The sequence below is a fragment of the Lytechinus variegatus genome, chromosome 2 (assembly GCF_018143015.1).
Source record: "Lytechinus variegatus isolate NC3 chromosome 2, Lvar_3.0, whole genome shotgun sequence".
In the NCBI taxonomy this organism is placed as follows: Eukaryota; Metazoa; Echinodermata; class Echinoidea; order Temnopleuroida; family Toxopneustidae; genus Lytechinus; species Lytechinus variegatus.
The window spans coordinates 26,305,956-26,323,117 of NC_054741.1; the positions used below are offsets into that span (position 1 = coordinate 26,305,956).

Here is a 17,162-nt window from a genome sequence, read left to right on the forward strand (position 1 = left end):
CAACACTTAAACCCATACTTTTTTATTGGAGATACAGGGAAAGCAAACAAATCTAATAGATGAGAAGCAAAGAGATTAATGAACATAATCAGCATTTAGTTCTGTATTTGTTTTTACTTCTGCCCAAACTCCTGTGTTGATTTAACACTATGCAGCCCGGAATCTATGATGTCCACACCAGAGAAATATTGAAAAAACACCAGTTTCAGTTGGAATCAAACCGATGCCTTGTGTTTTGGTACTGGTGTTATATAAACACCTATATCTGGTGTAAGACCAAAACCAAACGGGTGTCGTTTAACACTGCTCTGGTGTGGACATATAGATTCCGAAGTTTCTACAGTGTACTTTAGAATAAAATGTGTTGCCATATCTACATAATTTCCAATTAATGCAATTTTTAGGCAGCTTCTCCGGCGTAAGGGGAAGCTGACTTTAAGCCAAGCTTTCCGAATCTCCACAACGTATCCAAACCTTTTAGAGGGCCTAATACATATTCTTTCCCTTTCCGTCACAAAAATATTTCTATTTCTACGTATTTATGTTTCCTCCGTCAGTTTAGGATGTATCCTCTTGTTTGCGTGGGTGCTAGAGTACCTTCCTCTTTTACACTTGTTTTGATGATCATAATTATTGATAAAGTGTTTCATTGGAGAGCAAAAAAAAGTCATGAGAGATTATATAAGTTATTTCTTGTTATTTTTTTTAGTATAGAAAATGAATTACATTGATTTGAGAACATTCTGATTTTAACAGTTTATGCTGATAATGATATCGACGCAGTTTATACTTTTTTTATTTTGCTTGTTTGTTTTATAATATAATAATATTATTATATATATACAAAAGTCATAATGTACACAATATTGTATGATTTTGATCTGAAGTTGTCAAATCATTATTTTGAGGAGCAAATGATGTATCAGTAAAAAAAATAAGCAAAAGAAAAAAAAAACCATTCTGTTTTCACGAAGATTGTTTTAATAGGACCTGAAAACTGAGGAGCCCTAAAACGCACTGAAACCACCCGACTCCTCTGCCTTACCTTTATTTCAGTAAAATTTATGCAGACACAAAAGTTGTACACTAGCTGTATTAGTGTTTTTTTCCTTCTTCTCATGAGCCACGCCCACCTTATACAATCACATGACTTTTCTATGTCATGTGACCTGTTAGCTGTCGAACTACAGTAAAGTCCAAGAAATACAGAGTTGCCTTGCCTTGGACTTGGTAAGTCATCTATGGTTTGAAAATCCCTTTTAAAAAGATACTTTTTTATAAAATGTTAATTGAAACCCTGATTTAAATCAGAATTCATTGATGGTTAAGCGTTCGCCATTTTGACAGAAAAGTATAAAATAATCGACTTGCACTCGGCTCGCGCTCGACTCGTCGTGGCGTGGCCGCCGTGCATAGCCGTAGCCTATGCCAGCTTACTCCGCTTCGGTTCGGCCTCGACCACGGGTAGCCAGGCCAGGGGGACTCCCCGGGGGGGGCACTCGACCAAAAAAGTGGTGGGGGTGTGCCGCGGGCGAGACAAAAAACGGGGGCCTCGGAGCGGGCTAATTGTAAAAAGGAGGGTCCTCGGAACGGGCTTCGGAACTACAAATGTTTGTGAAAACGGGGGTCCTTGGAACGAGTCGCCTGCTTGTGAGTGCGCATATGCATCCCCATGGAACGGGCATACGTGCATACAGCTAGCCCGGCGGCACGGGCGCCGGGTGCGCTAGCACAGAGGGAATGGTCGGACCTCGCTCAGCGGCCGCCTTTCACCAAAATTTCGGCTCATTGTAGCAGATCAATGCGACCGGAACGGCGTAACGGAAAATATGCGAAGCTTTGGAGCGGATTTCTTTCTTCGCTTTTCACGATAAGAAGAAAATGCTATGCCTTGGAGCGGCTTTCTCTGTTCTTTTTCTCAATAAGACAAAAATGCTATGCCTTGGAACGGAAATTTGAGTGTGAAAATGGGGGTCCCCTCCGCGGCACATACCCACTATGCATTATATACTGAGTGCCCCCCCCGGGGGGCACTCACACATTGTACGAGGTTAGTATGTAGGGCCAGGGGCCGATTGCACGAATTCGAATGGGTCTTTCCAAGAACCGTCTTCCGTGTCGCCCATCTTTATGATGTGCTATATATTTCTGAAATGTATGATATACAATTCGTTAGCTAGCATTTGAATAAATTTGTATACAATTTTATGATATGTATACCGGGATATGGCAGTGAGTCCAAACTTCGCGGACGGTCATTATCTCCAAAACTTGCCAATGTCCTTAAAATCTGACATCATCAATGTGAAAAGCGACCTAAAATTACCCTTCGCTGAAAGTTTCTTTAGGATTAGTCCAGTATTCATGAAAATATTGGCAAAAGATCGGCAAATTTGTCACCGTCAGCGCCCGTTTTGAAGAAACCAACAAGTATCACGATATCACCATTTTACAAGCAGAAATCATAAAAAATGTGAGTTAAATGTGGTACTAACCGATTCCATAGCATTTTGCCATCAATCTGATATAAATATTTCACTTTTTGAGCTTGAGTCTTTGTTTAAATCTCCACAAAAGCTTTGGTGCGCGAAGTTAGGTCACATTTTTTCTGAACGGTTTTCCAGCACAGCCCGCATTCGCCGATCGGAATAGAATTTTGAGATCGCGATACCGGCGAAACCCCGTGACCTACTTTACATTTTCGTCCATGATTTTATAGTTTACGATCTTGCCGTCAATGTGGTTACTGTTTCTTGAATTGGTTTTGTATAAATTATGAATAATTTGTGGACAAAATTAAGCCTGATGAATATTTTTGAAAAGTGCGCGAAGTTTGGACACCCCATCATACAACATGATAAAGATTTTGCCCGGGGGGGGGCCACTTTATTTGAGGAGTGGATACCATGCGCGACCAAAAAAAACATGTAAAAAGGATGTCTTTTTCACGATAGGGCACGTTACGTACGTAATGTGAAAAGGGTGTCAACAACACAAAAAAAAGTGAAAAAAGGGTATCTATTTCGCAAGGAAAATTACGTGTTTAGGGTCGAATTTGCGGGGATGATAAAACAAATTAAAATGTTTTAAAGAGGATGTCTTTTTTGCCCCAACACTTCGTGTTTAGAGTCCGATTTGCGCGAGGTGTAGAAGGTAATGTCGTACTAAACCAAATAAGGTAAAGCCTACGACAGAAGGACCCGTAACAATAAAACATTCCTGTACTTGTTTAGGGGTTCATTTCAGGGAATATTTGCCAAGAGTATCGTTTTGTTTCCAATACTTGTTAAGGGTAGGGTTTCACACGCCAATACTTGTTAAGGGGTGCATTTTCAGAATATGGAAATTACGTGTTTAGGGTGCTTTTCGAGACCTCATGGTCGCGCATGGTATCCACTCGTGAATGGAAGTGGCCCCCCCGGGAGATTTTGTTTACTATTTTAGTATAATGGATGAATGTTTGCAGGTAATTTATTCAAGATGCGTTTCTCATGGCGCATCATAATATAGTGGCGTCATGAAAGACGGTTCTTGCAAAGACCCTTTCGTGCAATCGGCTCTATGAGGCTCCTTAAGATCATTCCACTGACGTGTTTATCTCCACAGAGCCAGGGACGACATGCCATTGGCATTTTCCCATGATTAAAGTTCCTCAAAATCACGGTTTTGAGCCAAAAGTATTGTAAATGGACTACAATTAACCCTTACTAAGTTGGCCTGTAGTAATTGGGCCATTTCAACATCTGCAAGATATTGTGATTTGTTTCTTTTATTATTGTGATTGTCTATCTAAAAGTTGTTATTCCGTTCGTCTTGTCATAATTAACCACTCACCCATCGTCTGTCTCGTACCATCACACATCACATTAACACACAAAGTACACATCCCCATTCATAGTTTACTTCAGGCCAAACATCATCTTTAAAAAAATAAAATAATGCGTAGAAAATAATATAATAAAATAGAGGAGCATTCACAGTTGTTATTGTCGCCATCTTGCCATTTGTTATCGTAGCCTAGCCACAAAAAGTGTATAGAGGGCAACAACATCATGCATGAGCAGTGCTCGATAAAAAAATACTTGCATCGGTTGATAAATATGAATCTTGCCTCATTGCTAAATCCTGCTTTAACTGGTAAAGCATGCGAGATATTTTAGCATCGAGGTGAAATTCATATTTATCGGCCAATGCAAGTATTTTTTTTATCTAGCACAGCTCATGATGTTGTTGCCCTCTATACCTGTATTGTAGCTAGGCTATGATAACAAAGTTAGACGGCAAGATGGGGACAATAACAACTGTGAATGCTCCTCTACTTTTAATTTTTTCATTTATTTAACGTGTAATTTAAAAAAAAAGACAATTTTGGGCCAAAAGGGTTAAAAGGATATTGTAGCCCATTTACATAAGTTTGGGCTCAAAACCCTAAAGAAAATGTGTGATTTTGAGGAACTTTAATCATGGGAAAAATGATGGTGCATGTAGTACAATGGCATGCCCGTCCCTGGCTCCATGGAGATTAAGCTCGTCAGTGGAATGACTTTAACCTTTAGGTCCTGTATTCTGAAGTCGGGTTTAACTTAAATCACGGTCTAACACTGGTAAAATCATGGGGAGCCAAAACAATTCTGTTTTTATTTTATATTTCTTATGTGTACTATTTTGTTTCCCTTTTCTTCCATAATGAAGAAAAATCCTTTAGTTATCATTTACAGACAATTATGAACAAATTGAGTGTCAAATGAGTTAATAAATTGGATGTGTACTGTTAAGGATTTGTGCCCCAATCGGCTCTCCATACTTAACCCACAACTTTAAACCAGGGTTTAATTTAAACCTGAGTTCAGAATACGAGCCTAGAGTCTTCTGGCTAACAACGCGCCAATGGGAGCTCTGCCCGGGCAGGAGCCTTGGGTCTGTACCCGGGTCTGTATCGGCCCTTTCTCTGCTAGGCAAAGGCTAGAAAGGAATAACCGTCTTGGATCCCACCATCTATCCTAAGTCTTTTTTTTAGTAGGGTGGCTCCATCAGCCTACAGTAGAGGCGCTGGTCCCAAAATTGGGATTGTCCGAGAAAACAAGAATATCTAATTCCAAACCAGGACAAATCATGTCTTGATAAATTGAGATTGTCCTTATTATGTTTCCATTGACTAGCGCTAAGTTTAGCGCACTCAATGGATGTCACCACTTGACAGGTGAATGAACTTTCCTTGATTTCTTGTGTGGAGAAATCTTTGAAAACTGAGACAGTCCCTGTAAACTGGGACAATCCCAATTTTCTGACCAGCGCCTAGAGTGAAATCTGCTGTTGTGGAGGAGCTTTCAATATTCTCAGATTTTTTGTCTCCCTCCTACACATAGTACACAGACGGATGTCAGCCATTGGGCTCGTAATGGTGGAGCTTTGACCGCTGCTGGCACTTAACTACAGCGTCTATGGAGAAAAGGGTGCACTGGCGCACCCTCCTTGATTACTCCTAAATTTTGCTTTTTGATGGAAAAAGGAAGAAATAATAAAGATAAATTTATATTAAATGCAATCAGCTAATCACCTTTCAAAAAAATATGCTGAAAAATAGCGAATTTGGATGACCAAGAGATCAGGATCAGCCAGGTTCTTCTTCGATTGCTCAATCACCCTCAGCTAAAGCTGAGTGTACAGATGCGCAAGCGGATTGGCTGGCACATTCGTACACCGAGCTGTAGCTGCGCCGACGGCGATTTCAATTTTTTTTTAACTTCGAGTGACAATTTGCTATCTACTCCTCGTATTAGGTCAAGACTAGATCCCATGGACGTGCCATTAAACACTTCATAAAGTCAATTATATTTATTGCAATATTTTCATAAAATTCATCAAACTTCCATCATTCCTACAAAAAATATATAGTCCAGATGTAAATTATTTTGCTGAGATCAGTTTCTGTCTCACCTGCATAGCAGAGTGAGACTATAGGCGCCGCTTTTCCGACGGCGGCGGCGTCAACATCAAATCTTAACCTGAGATAAAGTTTTTGAAATGACATCATAACTTAGAAAGTATATGGACCTAGTTCATGAAACTTGGCTATAAGGTCATTCAAGTATTACTAAACATCCTACCTGAGTTTCATGTCACATGACCAAGGTCAAAGGTCATTTAGGGTCAATGAACTTAGACCATGTTGGGGGAATCAACATCAAAATCTTAACCTGAGGTTAAGTTTTTGAAATGTCATCATAACTTAGAAAATATATGGACCTAGTTCACGAAACTTAAACATAAGGTGAATTAAGTATCACCAAACATCCTGCATGAGTTTCATGTCACATGACCAAGGTCAAAGGTCATTTAGGGTCAATGAACTTTGGCCGATTTGGGGGTATCTGTTGAATTACCATCATAACTTTGAAAGTTCATGGATCTGATTCATGAAACTTGGACATAATAGTAATCAAGTATCACTGAACATCCTGCGCAAGTTTCAGGTCACATGATCAAGGTCAAAGGTCATTTAGGGTCAATGAACTTTGGCCAAATTGGGGGTATTTGTTGAATTACCATCATAACTTTGAAAGTATGTTGGTCTAGTTCATAAAACGTGGAATAAGAGTAACCAAGTATCACTGAACATCTTGTGCGAGTTATAGTAGTTTTCAAAGTCAGCACTGCTGCTATGTTGAATCGCGTGATGCAGGTGAGACGGCCAGAGGCATTCCACTTGTTTTGTTTACGGGCTAAATGCCAGCATTCTGTATTATAATAACAAGGCCGGTCGGTAATTTCAATCTCTTGCTATGTTTGCTAGGTCTAATTGAAACAAAATTTAGATCTAGTGGTATGTGATCTCTGAGGATCATCATACCCCCTTCCCTTACACTGGGATATTGTATTCTCCATTTCTAACATCACTGTTTTCTTCTTTTTTTTACCCCAAGAGGACATCTGTACTGGGACAACATGATTGAAAGGATGCTCTCAATACTGTTAGCAATACCAATTATTTTCTCGGTCCTTGCGGTTTGTCATGGGAAGGACATGGCATCTCTTCCGAACATAGTCATTCTTTTTGCTGATGATGTTGGCTATGGAGATCTTGAAGTTTATGGTCATCCAACATCATCAACTCCAAACCTCAACAGACTAGCAGAAGGAGGGCTTGTGTTCAGTCAATTCTATGCAGGTGCTCCGGTCTGTAGTCCTTCGAGGTAGGTCCAATGCTTTGTGTCCTGATGAGGGTGTTTCATAAAGTTGTTTGTATGTCTCAAATGACTTAACATGCAACTGGTAATCCTTTCTTGTGGTAAATGATACCCACCAAATTTTCATTAATGTTGATTTAGCACCTAAGAATGGATTACCAGGACTGTTTTGTTGCTTGTAAGTTGTAACTTACAAACTGCTTTATGAAACTCCTACCAGGGATTCATCAGTGATCTTTAGCCTCATTGAATGAAACTCTACAATAATCACATGCTGAAATCAATTATTAATAATGAATGAATAGTGAGGTGTTCTGTAATACATGGAGAGTTGTACACTGGTGATGTAGCAAATGCTAAAGCAATGAATCAGAGATCGTTCTTGAATCTGAAATAAAGAGACAATACTGACATTCAGAAGTACAAAATGATATATGATTTACATCAATGTAAAAAATCAATTTGTAAAAATGCCTGTTCGGGCAGTCTTGTAAGTCACAGTATGGGAGATCCAAGTTTGATATCAACGTTAGTGAGCAATCAACTGTAACTTCAGAGAGCTCCACTGCCAGATGTGACTGCCAGATGTGACTGCCATGTCCTGGAGTTCTAGAGGGCCCAAGGATTATCTCTGGAAAGTTCTGGAAATGGGATGAACTGAGATCTGGAAATCTGAAAATTTGCCTGTGTAGGTATGGGAAGGATGTTGATTTATGATAACAACACTAGTCTATTTCATCTGTACTGCTGGACTTTTCTTTATCGATTTCAGAGCAGCTTTGATGACTGGTCGGTATCCCACTCGGTCAGGAATCTACCCAGGAGTTCTAGTCCCAACCAGTACTGGTGGCCTTCCCCACAATGAAACGACCATTGCTGAAATCGTCAAGACCAAAGGCTACAGCACATCCATCATCGGAAAGTGGCATCTCGGTGTTGGGGAGAATGGAACTTACCTACCAACCAACCAAGGTTTTGATGAGTATCTTGGAGTGCCTTACTCACATGACATGTGCCCTTGCTACAACTGCTTCTACCCCAATGATCCATGTTGGAACACCTGTGACTCGGACTACACCTACTGTCCTTTGTTCAACAATACTGAAATCTTGGAGCAACCGGTCAATCTAACAACCCTGGATGCTACATATGTCCAACGAGCTAAATCAGTCATTCAGAGAAATGCCAATGCTGGTACGCCATTTTTCTTGTACTATGCATTTCAGCATGCTCACCACCCGCAGTTCGCAAGCAAGGAGTTCCGCAATGCAACGGCCAGAGGAACATATGGAGACTCACTTGCAGAGTTGGATTGGTGTGTTGGTCAAGTGATGGAGCAACTCAAGATGAGTGGAGTCCTTGATAACACTCTTGTCCTCTTCACATCTGATAATGGGTATGTAGCATTGTAACATCTAGTGGTGTTTAAGTAGAAAAGGAGTTTAGCAAGTGTTCTTATTGAACAAAATCTTTTCTACTATATTCAAAAGTCATGTTGGCAGACATTACAAGGTGCAGTCACATAATTTGTTGATCCTTCAGGAAGATGACTACAAGAAATTTTAGAATTTGCCATTGCATCTTGAAAACTTCTGATAGTGTACAATATCATTACCTATATAATGATTTATTAAATTTATATTTATTTGGATACAATTATGATATGAATCCCAAGTTACCCAACCTTATTCAGTCACTGAGACATATTGGATATATATAGTCAAATGAAATCATTATTTTTTGTTTGGCGATGACTGTGCCTGGGAGGCACTGGTAAAAATGACATTTATGAGATCCAAATGTCTCATCTGTAGAATTATGTTTCTGTTTGTTCAAATTCTTTAATGCTTTTAATACTTGCACTTTATTACAGACCCAGCCTGCGAAATGAAAACAGAGGCGGGAATGCTGGACTCCTCAAGTGCGGGAAGGGCACCACGTACGAGGGTGGACAGAGGGTACCAGCTATCGCTTACTGGCCCGAGCTTATTGCTCCAGGTCGCACTACTGCACTGGCTAGCAATTTGGACTTTTTACCTACCATTGCTAATCTTGTTGGTGCAGATCTGCCTTCAGTAACTCTAGATGGAGTAGACATGGCGCCTATTCTGTTTGAGGGAAAGCAGGTAATTTCCATGCTGTTATTTTTTATCTGTATTCAAAAAAGTAACTGAAAACTAATGATAACTTGCTGTTGATTGTGAACATTGTTATGATAACAAGCTTGCAGATTAGAAAGTGAAATATAAAGGGGAAAATGAAAGAGCCTTTTGTAGTCAATGCAGAGCTCTTGTGAGTTTCACACCAGAATTTTACATTTTTAAAAGGAAGATATTGAATGTGACATGATTCTTATTTTATGTGGATCTTAAATTTCTTTCTCTGAGTGACGTATCATTATTGTTTATTGATCATGCTGTTCCAAAACCCTGGGCTCCTGGCCTTTGTATGATTCCACCTTCACTTTGTTCTGAAAATATCTGCATATATATCTATCAAAAATTTTTGTTCCTCTACTCCTACTTTTATTTTTATTCCTCCACCCACTGTAGGTGGTTGTCATAATACTTATGTTTTTTGGTTATCCGTCCGTCCGTCCGTCTGTCCTGTGTTAGTTCTTGTTATTATTACTAAAGAACTGTTTCTTGGATAAATTCAGACTGTTCAATAATGCATCTTTGAGAGACAATATTCTTACTAGTTTTGGGGATCAATAGGTAAAACTTTCAGGTCAAAGAGGTTATTGATACTTTAAAGTATTTGTTATAAAAAAAACTGAATTACTGTTTTGAGGTATTAACATAATTTTTGTTGTGCATATTGAACATATTTTGGGGTTATGAGGTAAAAGGTCACAAGTGTCAATGTGTTCCTGATAATGTTTCATTCTCACGATAATTGAGGAACTGTTTGAAGGTTCAGCTTCAAACTTCCTTCATGTATTCAAACAGGAGTTATTATAATGTGATTAGATTTTAGGGTCAGAAGGTTAAAGGTCAAATATTACAATGGTATTCCTGAATTTTTTGTTTTTCATTTTCTTGATAACTGTTATTCATTTTCCATTTTAAACTCCTTTCTGTATGGCTTTATACTCCAAAGTGCACTTCCAAGCTGGCATGTAATATTGAATTTCTTATTGTTTTGGTTTTGAAAGAGTTTTTCTCAAATGCATGGACAATTTTTAGGTGAAATGAAGAGTTCACTGAACATTGCATGTAAAATCACCTCATATGCTAATCCATAACCTGTCATAATGTTCATTTCATAGATAATTATTCAATTAATTCACTCATAAACTTTGATCTAAAAGTTCATCCTCATCTGTTTTGTCCTACTAATCTGATCAGGGTGCAAGGGACACATTCTTTTACTACTTCACTGAGCCCAATCCTAAGTTTGGAATCTATGCAGTCCGATACAATCAATACAAGGCACACTACTACACTCAGGGTCAAATCAACTCCAATGAATTTAACCATGATGAGGACTGCCGGCCTTCAGCCACCCGGACGCTGCATGATCCTCCCCTGCTCTACGACCTCGACCATGACCCCAGCGAGAACTACAACCTCTCGTCAAAAGAGTACGGTCCGATTTTGGCCAAGATTCAGGAGATTAAAACGCAGTTTGAGAGCACAATGGTCTGGGGTGAGTCCCAGGTGCAGAAGCCGAAGAGTTCTGCTGTTGAACCTTGCTGCAAGAAGGACTGTATTCCCTTCCCAGATTGCTGCCAATGTCATCAGCGATCATGGTCATCATTGCTTAAATTATCAACCTATGGCAATAGAGATGACGGTAAATTTAGATGGACTTTGCATTGATTCGATTTTCATTTGACCTTGGACATTGAGAAGGTTGAAAATCTTGATCATTGTGAAACATAATGCAAATCTAGCAAGTAAGTTTGTCATTTGCTGATAATGATGTTAATATTAAGTATTTATCAGGTGCCGATTATCTAGTTGTCTATTCAATGCCACGCTATAAATTTATATTAGCATCAGCTTTAGCATCAGCTGCTAAAGGCGCTTGGTGCATTCAAGGAATTAATCCTGCCAGGTACCCATTCACTTCACCTGGGTTGAGTGCAGCAAAATTTGGGTAAATTTCTTGCTGAAGGAAAACACGACATGGCTGGGATTCAAACCCATGTCCCTCTGATTGAAAGACAGGAGTCGGAACCACAAGACCAGCGCTTCTCATCCGGTGGGCGGCGGAGCTCTCTCAGGTGGGCAGTGAGAAGCCCTTGAGGGAAATAAAAAAATGGGGGAAAAACTTTAGTATATTTTACAGACCCGTTCGAACATCTGGGGCCCGTTGCATAAAACTTTTTACCTGAGAAAACTCAGGTTGTTTTTACCGGAGTTTTTGCCCTGTGTTAAAGTCAATGGCAGAAATCAGACTAACCTTAGTTTTCAGTTTTTACCAGAGTTTTCTCAGGTAAAATTTTTTGATGCAACAGGCCCCTGATGTCTGATCGGTCTATGTGGGTCAAACAAAGATAAAGCAAACTCAATCATGCATGTTGTAATATGCATGCAAACTTTGATTGTTTCGATCTTACTTTGATGCGAAACTCATTGAATGCATTTCAAATGTGCTTCAGAGGTTTGTGTTCATATTTCACGTAACATTTTTTCACAAAAATAGAAATTTTATTCAAATTTTGGTAGGTTGGCTTGAAAAAATCTGACAGTCAAAGTGGTCCTCGGGTAAAAAAGAGGTTGAGGAGTGCTGCACTTGGCCACGATGCATTCACGTTAAACCAAACATACATAGAATATTCTTTCAATTTCAATTTAGATATGAATTGGAATAATGGAGACTCTAGATTAAAAAGAGAGAAAAAAAAATCAGTCTGTTACCTGCCAAGCAGTGCAGAAAAACCACATCTTGACTCTTTACCTTCAGCTAATACCAAAGCTTCAACCCCAGGAAAATGTTGATTTGAATCAATTAAGAAAAATCAAACAAGCATAACACTGAAATTTTCATTAAAAACCATTTCAAAGGTTTGCTTATTTTTCACAAAACAATTATATGCACAACTCAGTGATAATGCAAATTCGAGAGACGATGATGTCCCTCACTCACTTTTCTTTTCTTTTTTATTGTTTGAATTATACAATTTCATTTTTAAAGATTTGAAAATGGTGATCAACGTGACTCAACCACAAATGGCATTGGTAGTTCCTCATGTTCAGGGAGGAATGAAATGTTGTTTCACATGACAATGAGGAGAAAATTATTTCATATATTGAAAAAAAAGAAGTGGGCAGTGAGTGACGACATAAGCCCCCTCATTCACATACTGACAGAGATGATAAGCAAAATTTAAAAATGTCATAACTTTCTTATTTTACATCCGATTTTGCTGAAATGTCAGTGTTATGCATGTTGGAATATTTGTTGGGATGGACTTGTCCTTTGAATACATCATAAAGCAGACAGTTTTAGTTCGTATGATTTAGTCTTGTAAACATGGATCTAATATATATACTTGACATTATTTCTGTCTTTCATATTAATGTGTGTTGGCTCAGTTGGTAGAGCGTCCGTCTCACAACCGGGAGGTCAGGGGTTCAAACCCCAGCCGCGTCAGACCAAAAGACGTTAAAAGAGTTGCTGCTACCCTGTTTGTTGTTCAATGATTAAAGGGATAGAACCTCGTCGATCTGGCGCTGCACAACGGCTGCCGGGCCCATGATCGATTGGGCAAAGCAAATTTTCAGAGTATTTCATTTCATGTCTATTTCGAACTATAAATTATGGATTTATCATTTTTATCATTTTTTTTGTTATCTCATTTGCCATATGTATGGCAATATTGTGCTTTTAAGAGATGTAGATGATCAGTGCAATTTGGTTTTGGTTTCCTGCAAATGCATTTATTACTACTGGGCCTAAGGTTCATATTGCTTGTGTTATATTCATAGCTCCACACCTTTGTGAATTGCCACTTAAAACAATAATTTTGATTGGTTGAGAGAGTATGTTTTGAGCAATATGTGTATGCATCAATAATCTTCATTGGTCAATGCCATTATGAGATATTAATTGCAGTAACTCTGTCTTACAGAGTCTAGGGTACTGTTTCACAAAGGATACTTTCAATATGATTAACTTTAGCGTTTATTGTACATGTATCCTCCGTGGAAACTTTGATTTTGATTGGCTGCTGAGCCATTTTATTATGGTAGTAACCATGGAAATATACAATTCATTGCCATTGAATACTTTGCAAAGTAACCTGGAAGGGAAGGAGGGATGTTTCACAAAGTCTGACCAATAGTGGCACTTAATCAGTTGTGTGTGGTTTGTGATGCTATTGGTTGGATCATGCATAGGGAATACTGAGGTTTACACGTTAGCATGTTGGCAATAAGCATAAAGGGATGGTCCAGGCTGAAAGTATTTATAGCTTAATAAATAGAGTAAAATTCACTGAGCAAAATGCTGAAAATTTCATCAAAATCGGAAACAAATAACAAAGTTATTGAATTTAAAAGTTTAACAATATTTTGTGAAAACAGTCGTCATGAATATTCATTAGGTGGGCTGATGATGTCACATTTCTACTTGTTCTTTTGTATTTTAATATATGAAATTAGGTTTATTCAAATTTTCCCTCCAAGAACTAGAAATATTGGATTGACAACTGATTTAGTGCATTAGATATTTATTGCTGCAACTCATTTCATTATAAGGGAGACATATTATTCACAAAAGTACGAACAAATTTGAATAAACCTAATTTCATATAATAAAATACAAAAGAACAAGTGGAGATGTGACATCATCAGCCCACCTACATGTAATGAATATTCATGACGACTGTTTTCACAAAATATTGCTTAACTTTAAAGTTCAATAACTTAATTATTTGTTATCTGATTTTGATGATTTTTTTTGCATTTTGCTCAGTGAATTCTACTCTTTGTATCAATATATAAATATTTTCAGCCTGGACCATCTCTTTAACTCACGCTAAACTCCTTGTGAAACACACTTTCTTGTGAAACCCCTGTAGCCGAGCAGTCAATGGACATGTACGAAGTTTGTAGCAAGTACAGAATTAGTACTAATCATTGAGTTAAAGTGATTAAAATAATTACAAAATTTCATGATAAAAAGTATATTTCCACATTTATAAAGGTGATGTCATTGACATCATTACAATATATTGCAAAATATGAGTTCTGTATAATCCAAAATACATATTCAGTGCAATGGTTTTTAGATCATATGCATATTGGAAACAAATGTTATTGATTTGGATGTGCTTATCATACTGATATTTATTTTGCAATGTGGACCCTGTTGCATAAGAATTAACATTGATTATAGTTTTGCCATCAATGGTAAATTCTGTAAAAGTGATGATGCTAGCGCTGTACGTACACCATTGGGTGATTTCCAGTCCGGTGTTGGTGTTGGAATTTGGATTGCTTCCCCTTGCTCCAAAGTCTATTCTGAGTTTGTAAAACTGATCCAGATCACATTATTGACATCTCAAAAACTAGTGAGTGACTTTTCAGGACCATCCTTATTGTATGTTTGGTGTTAATACTCGTGTAATAATTGACCTAACACCAACACCAATAGGTCACCACTGAACTTGAAATCACCCACTGTAGTTAGCAGAGATGGTTGAGGTACCATATGTCTAATACTACAGGGATCTTTGTGTAGTTTGCCTTTATTCATCTGCCTTTACAGGACATTTGGGCCCTGTCTTACAAATAGTTACAGTTGATCCAATCAGTCATAACTCTATGGAAATCCATCAATGTCGTATTTTTTTCTACAGGAAATGTGCAAAATGTCTTTTGTAAACAAAGGAGAACACACCAAACTGACAAAGAATCAATGAATTTATGGCTATACATTCATATCTAGAAAAAAGTTTGAGCTAACATGCATTTTACTATATGTTGACTTTGCTGGCTTTCCATAGTTGCGATTGACCAGATCAATCGCAAGTCTTTGTAAAACGGGCCCTTGGAATTACATATATGGTTCATATTTGACGTAAGAATTTCTTTTCCTATTTGCCAGTACATATCACTCTTTTTTTGTACTTGGTATTTGGTAGGAATCCTCCAAAAGATGCCATAAAGGTGTTAAAACTGGAGGTTTGTACTGACATTTCACTGTGAATTGAGTGTCAGGTTTACATCATGTTATTTGCATGAAGTATGAATCTGTTGTTCTTCACTCGCTATAAAGCGTATCATTCCAGAGTTGGTGTCAATTTTGCCAACACATTGTAACAGTGAATTTTTTTTAAAAACAAATTTGTGTACTAATGAGAGGCTTAGTTGAGGGTTGGCCATTTTTTGTGGAAACATACAAGGGAGCACAGGCTGCAAGTTTGCTTTGAAAAATTACAGAAACATTTGATTGAACAGTGATTCCCAAATTCAGGGAAGAAATAAGGCTTCATCCGTAAAACTAAACCTGAGATGCCGTGAATACTGTAGTGAGGTTTTTAGTTGCATTTAATCACTCTTGATGAATGCATGGTATTGAGAACATTGGCCCAAATTCACAAAGGTGGTTTTAAAAACCATAGTTTGTGCAGATTTCCTGTATAAATTACACTTATTTACTGCGTATATTAAAAAATGTCCAATACTGATGTGGGCTTTTGTCACAGTGTGCCAAATTGATGCCTGTTGTCATGTTTAAGTGCGCTATTTTATTCATGAGTTCACTTTTTGAAGAGTGGACTCATGAATAAAATAGCGTGCATCAGTATTGGACATTTTTTTAATATGCGCATCTAATTAGCTTCATAATTTATACAGGAAATCTGCATAAACCATGGGTTCAACCGATTGTTTTCAAAACCATCTTTATGTATTCACGCCATGATTGTGGTAAACCAGTTTGTAGTAAGGGCACAACTTGTGCGCATATAAACCCCTCAAAAAGTTTTGCAACTCAGTTTTGGGGGATGATATCTTTTTGGTTAATGAAGTATAAAAGATGAAATTGGTATCATTGGAAATCTGAATTATTCTTCTTTACAATGACATGCCATTTGCTGTGATTATGTAATCATGGAATATGCAATCACCCTGAACATCGAGAAAAGTCAGAAGTGAAATGTTGCAAAATGCATTGATTTCCAACAAGAGTCTCCATTTCTATGGAATTTCCACCATGCAGGTGACAGTGAATGCACTCGGTCCATCCTCGAAACAATTGGAAATTCGCTATTGCAAACGACGCATTTTGCAACATTTCATGTCTAACATTGCTGCGTATTATCATGTCTGTGTATTTCATGATAACACTAGCATTACAAATGACACATGATTGTAAAGAAGAATAATCATGCTTTCTAAAGATATCACTTTTACACATGATGATGGCACATTAAGAAATTTATTAGCACTCAAACTAGCAGTTTGAGTTGCTGAACTCAAACATGACATGGCAACGAATTTTGCAACATTTCATTTTTTTACATTGCTGCATATTTATCATGTCTGTGTATTTCATGATAACACTAGCATTACAAATGACACATGATCGTAAAGAGGAATAATCATACTTTCCAATGATACCACTTTTACATATGATGATGGCACACTAAGAAATTTATTAGCACTCAAACTTGAGTTGCGGAACTTTTTTTGAGGGGTTTATTATGAAGTGCACAAATTCCTCTCCTATTGTATTTCAGATCAAACCCTGGATGCGACAAGAGAAAATCAACTACTAAACCCTGATTCACTGGTTCAGTGGTTTCCCTCTCTTTTCTTTTTACCATAAGTGACATTTTAATGAAATATATTGGTGTACGTAACATTGTCAGGGAAGTTCTGCCTTAGTCCTAGCTTGCAGTTTTGTTTTAATTTGAAGTAAAAAAGAGAGAGAAATTAAGGTTTGGCTATACTCCATCAAGAAAACGAGTTTGATTTTAAAAAAGTGTTAATTTTGTGAGTTCACATCTAAGCAGCT

General features: G+C 37.9%; 1 protein-coding gene across 1 annotated transcript; it reads left to right on the plus strand.

Moving 5' to 3' along the window:
* The first annotated feature begins 6,928 nt into the window (after positions 1–6,928).
* LOC121407699 (arylsulfatase A-like) lies at positions 6,929–11,475 on the plus strand. The gene is made up of 4 exons (XM_041598886.1): positions 6,929–7,193; positions 7,960–8,583; positions 9,061–9,313; positions 10,538–11,475. Exons 1-4 carry the CDS (start codon positions 6,946–6,948, stop codon positions 11,009–11,011), a joined length of 1,599 nt encoding a protein of 532 aa, XP_041454820.1. The 5' UTR covers positions 6,929–6,945; the 3' UTR covers positions 11,012–11,475.
* The last annotated feature ends 5,687 nt before the right edge of the window (positions 11,476–17,162 follow it).

Bases quoted from the DNA above. Each gene is read 5' to 3' on its own strand.
- LOC121407699 (XM_041598886.1), top strand. From the start codon at position 6,946: ATGATTGAAAGGATGCTCTCAATACTGTTAGCAATACCAATTATTTTC. The intron at 8,584-9,060 runs GTATGTAGCATT...ACTTTATTACAG, and splicing joins CTCTTCACATCTGATAATGG to ACCCAGCCTGCGAAATGAAA. The intron at 9,314-10,537 runs GTAATTTCCATG...TAATCTGATCAG, and splicing joins TTCTGTTTGAGGGAAAGCAG to GGTGCAAGGGACACATTCTT.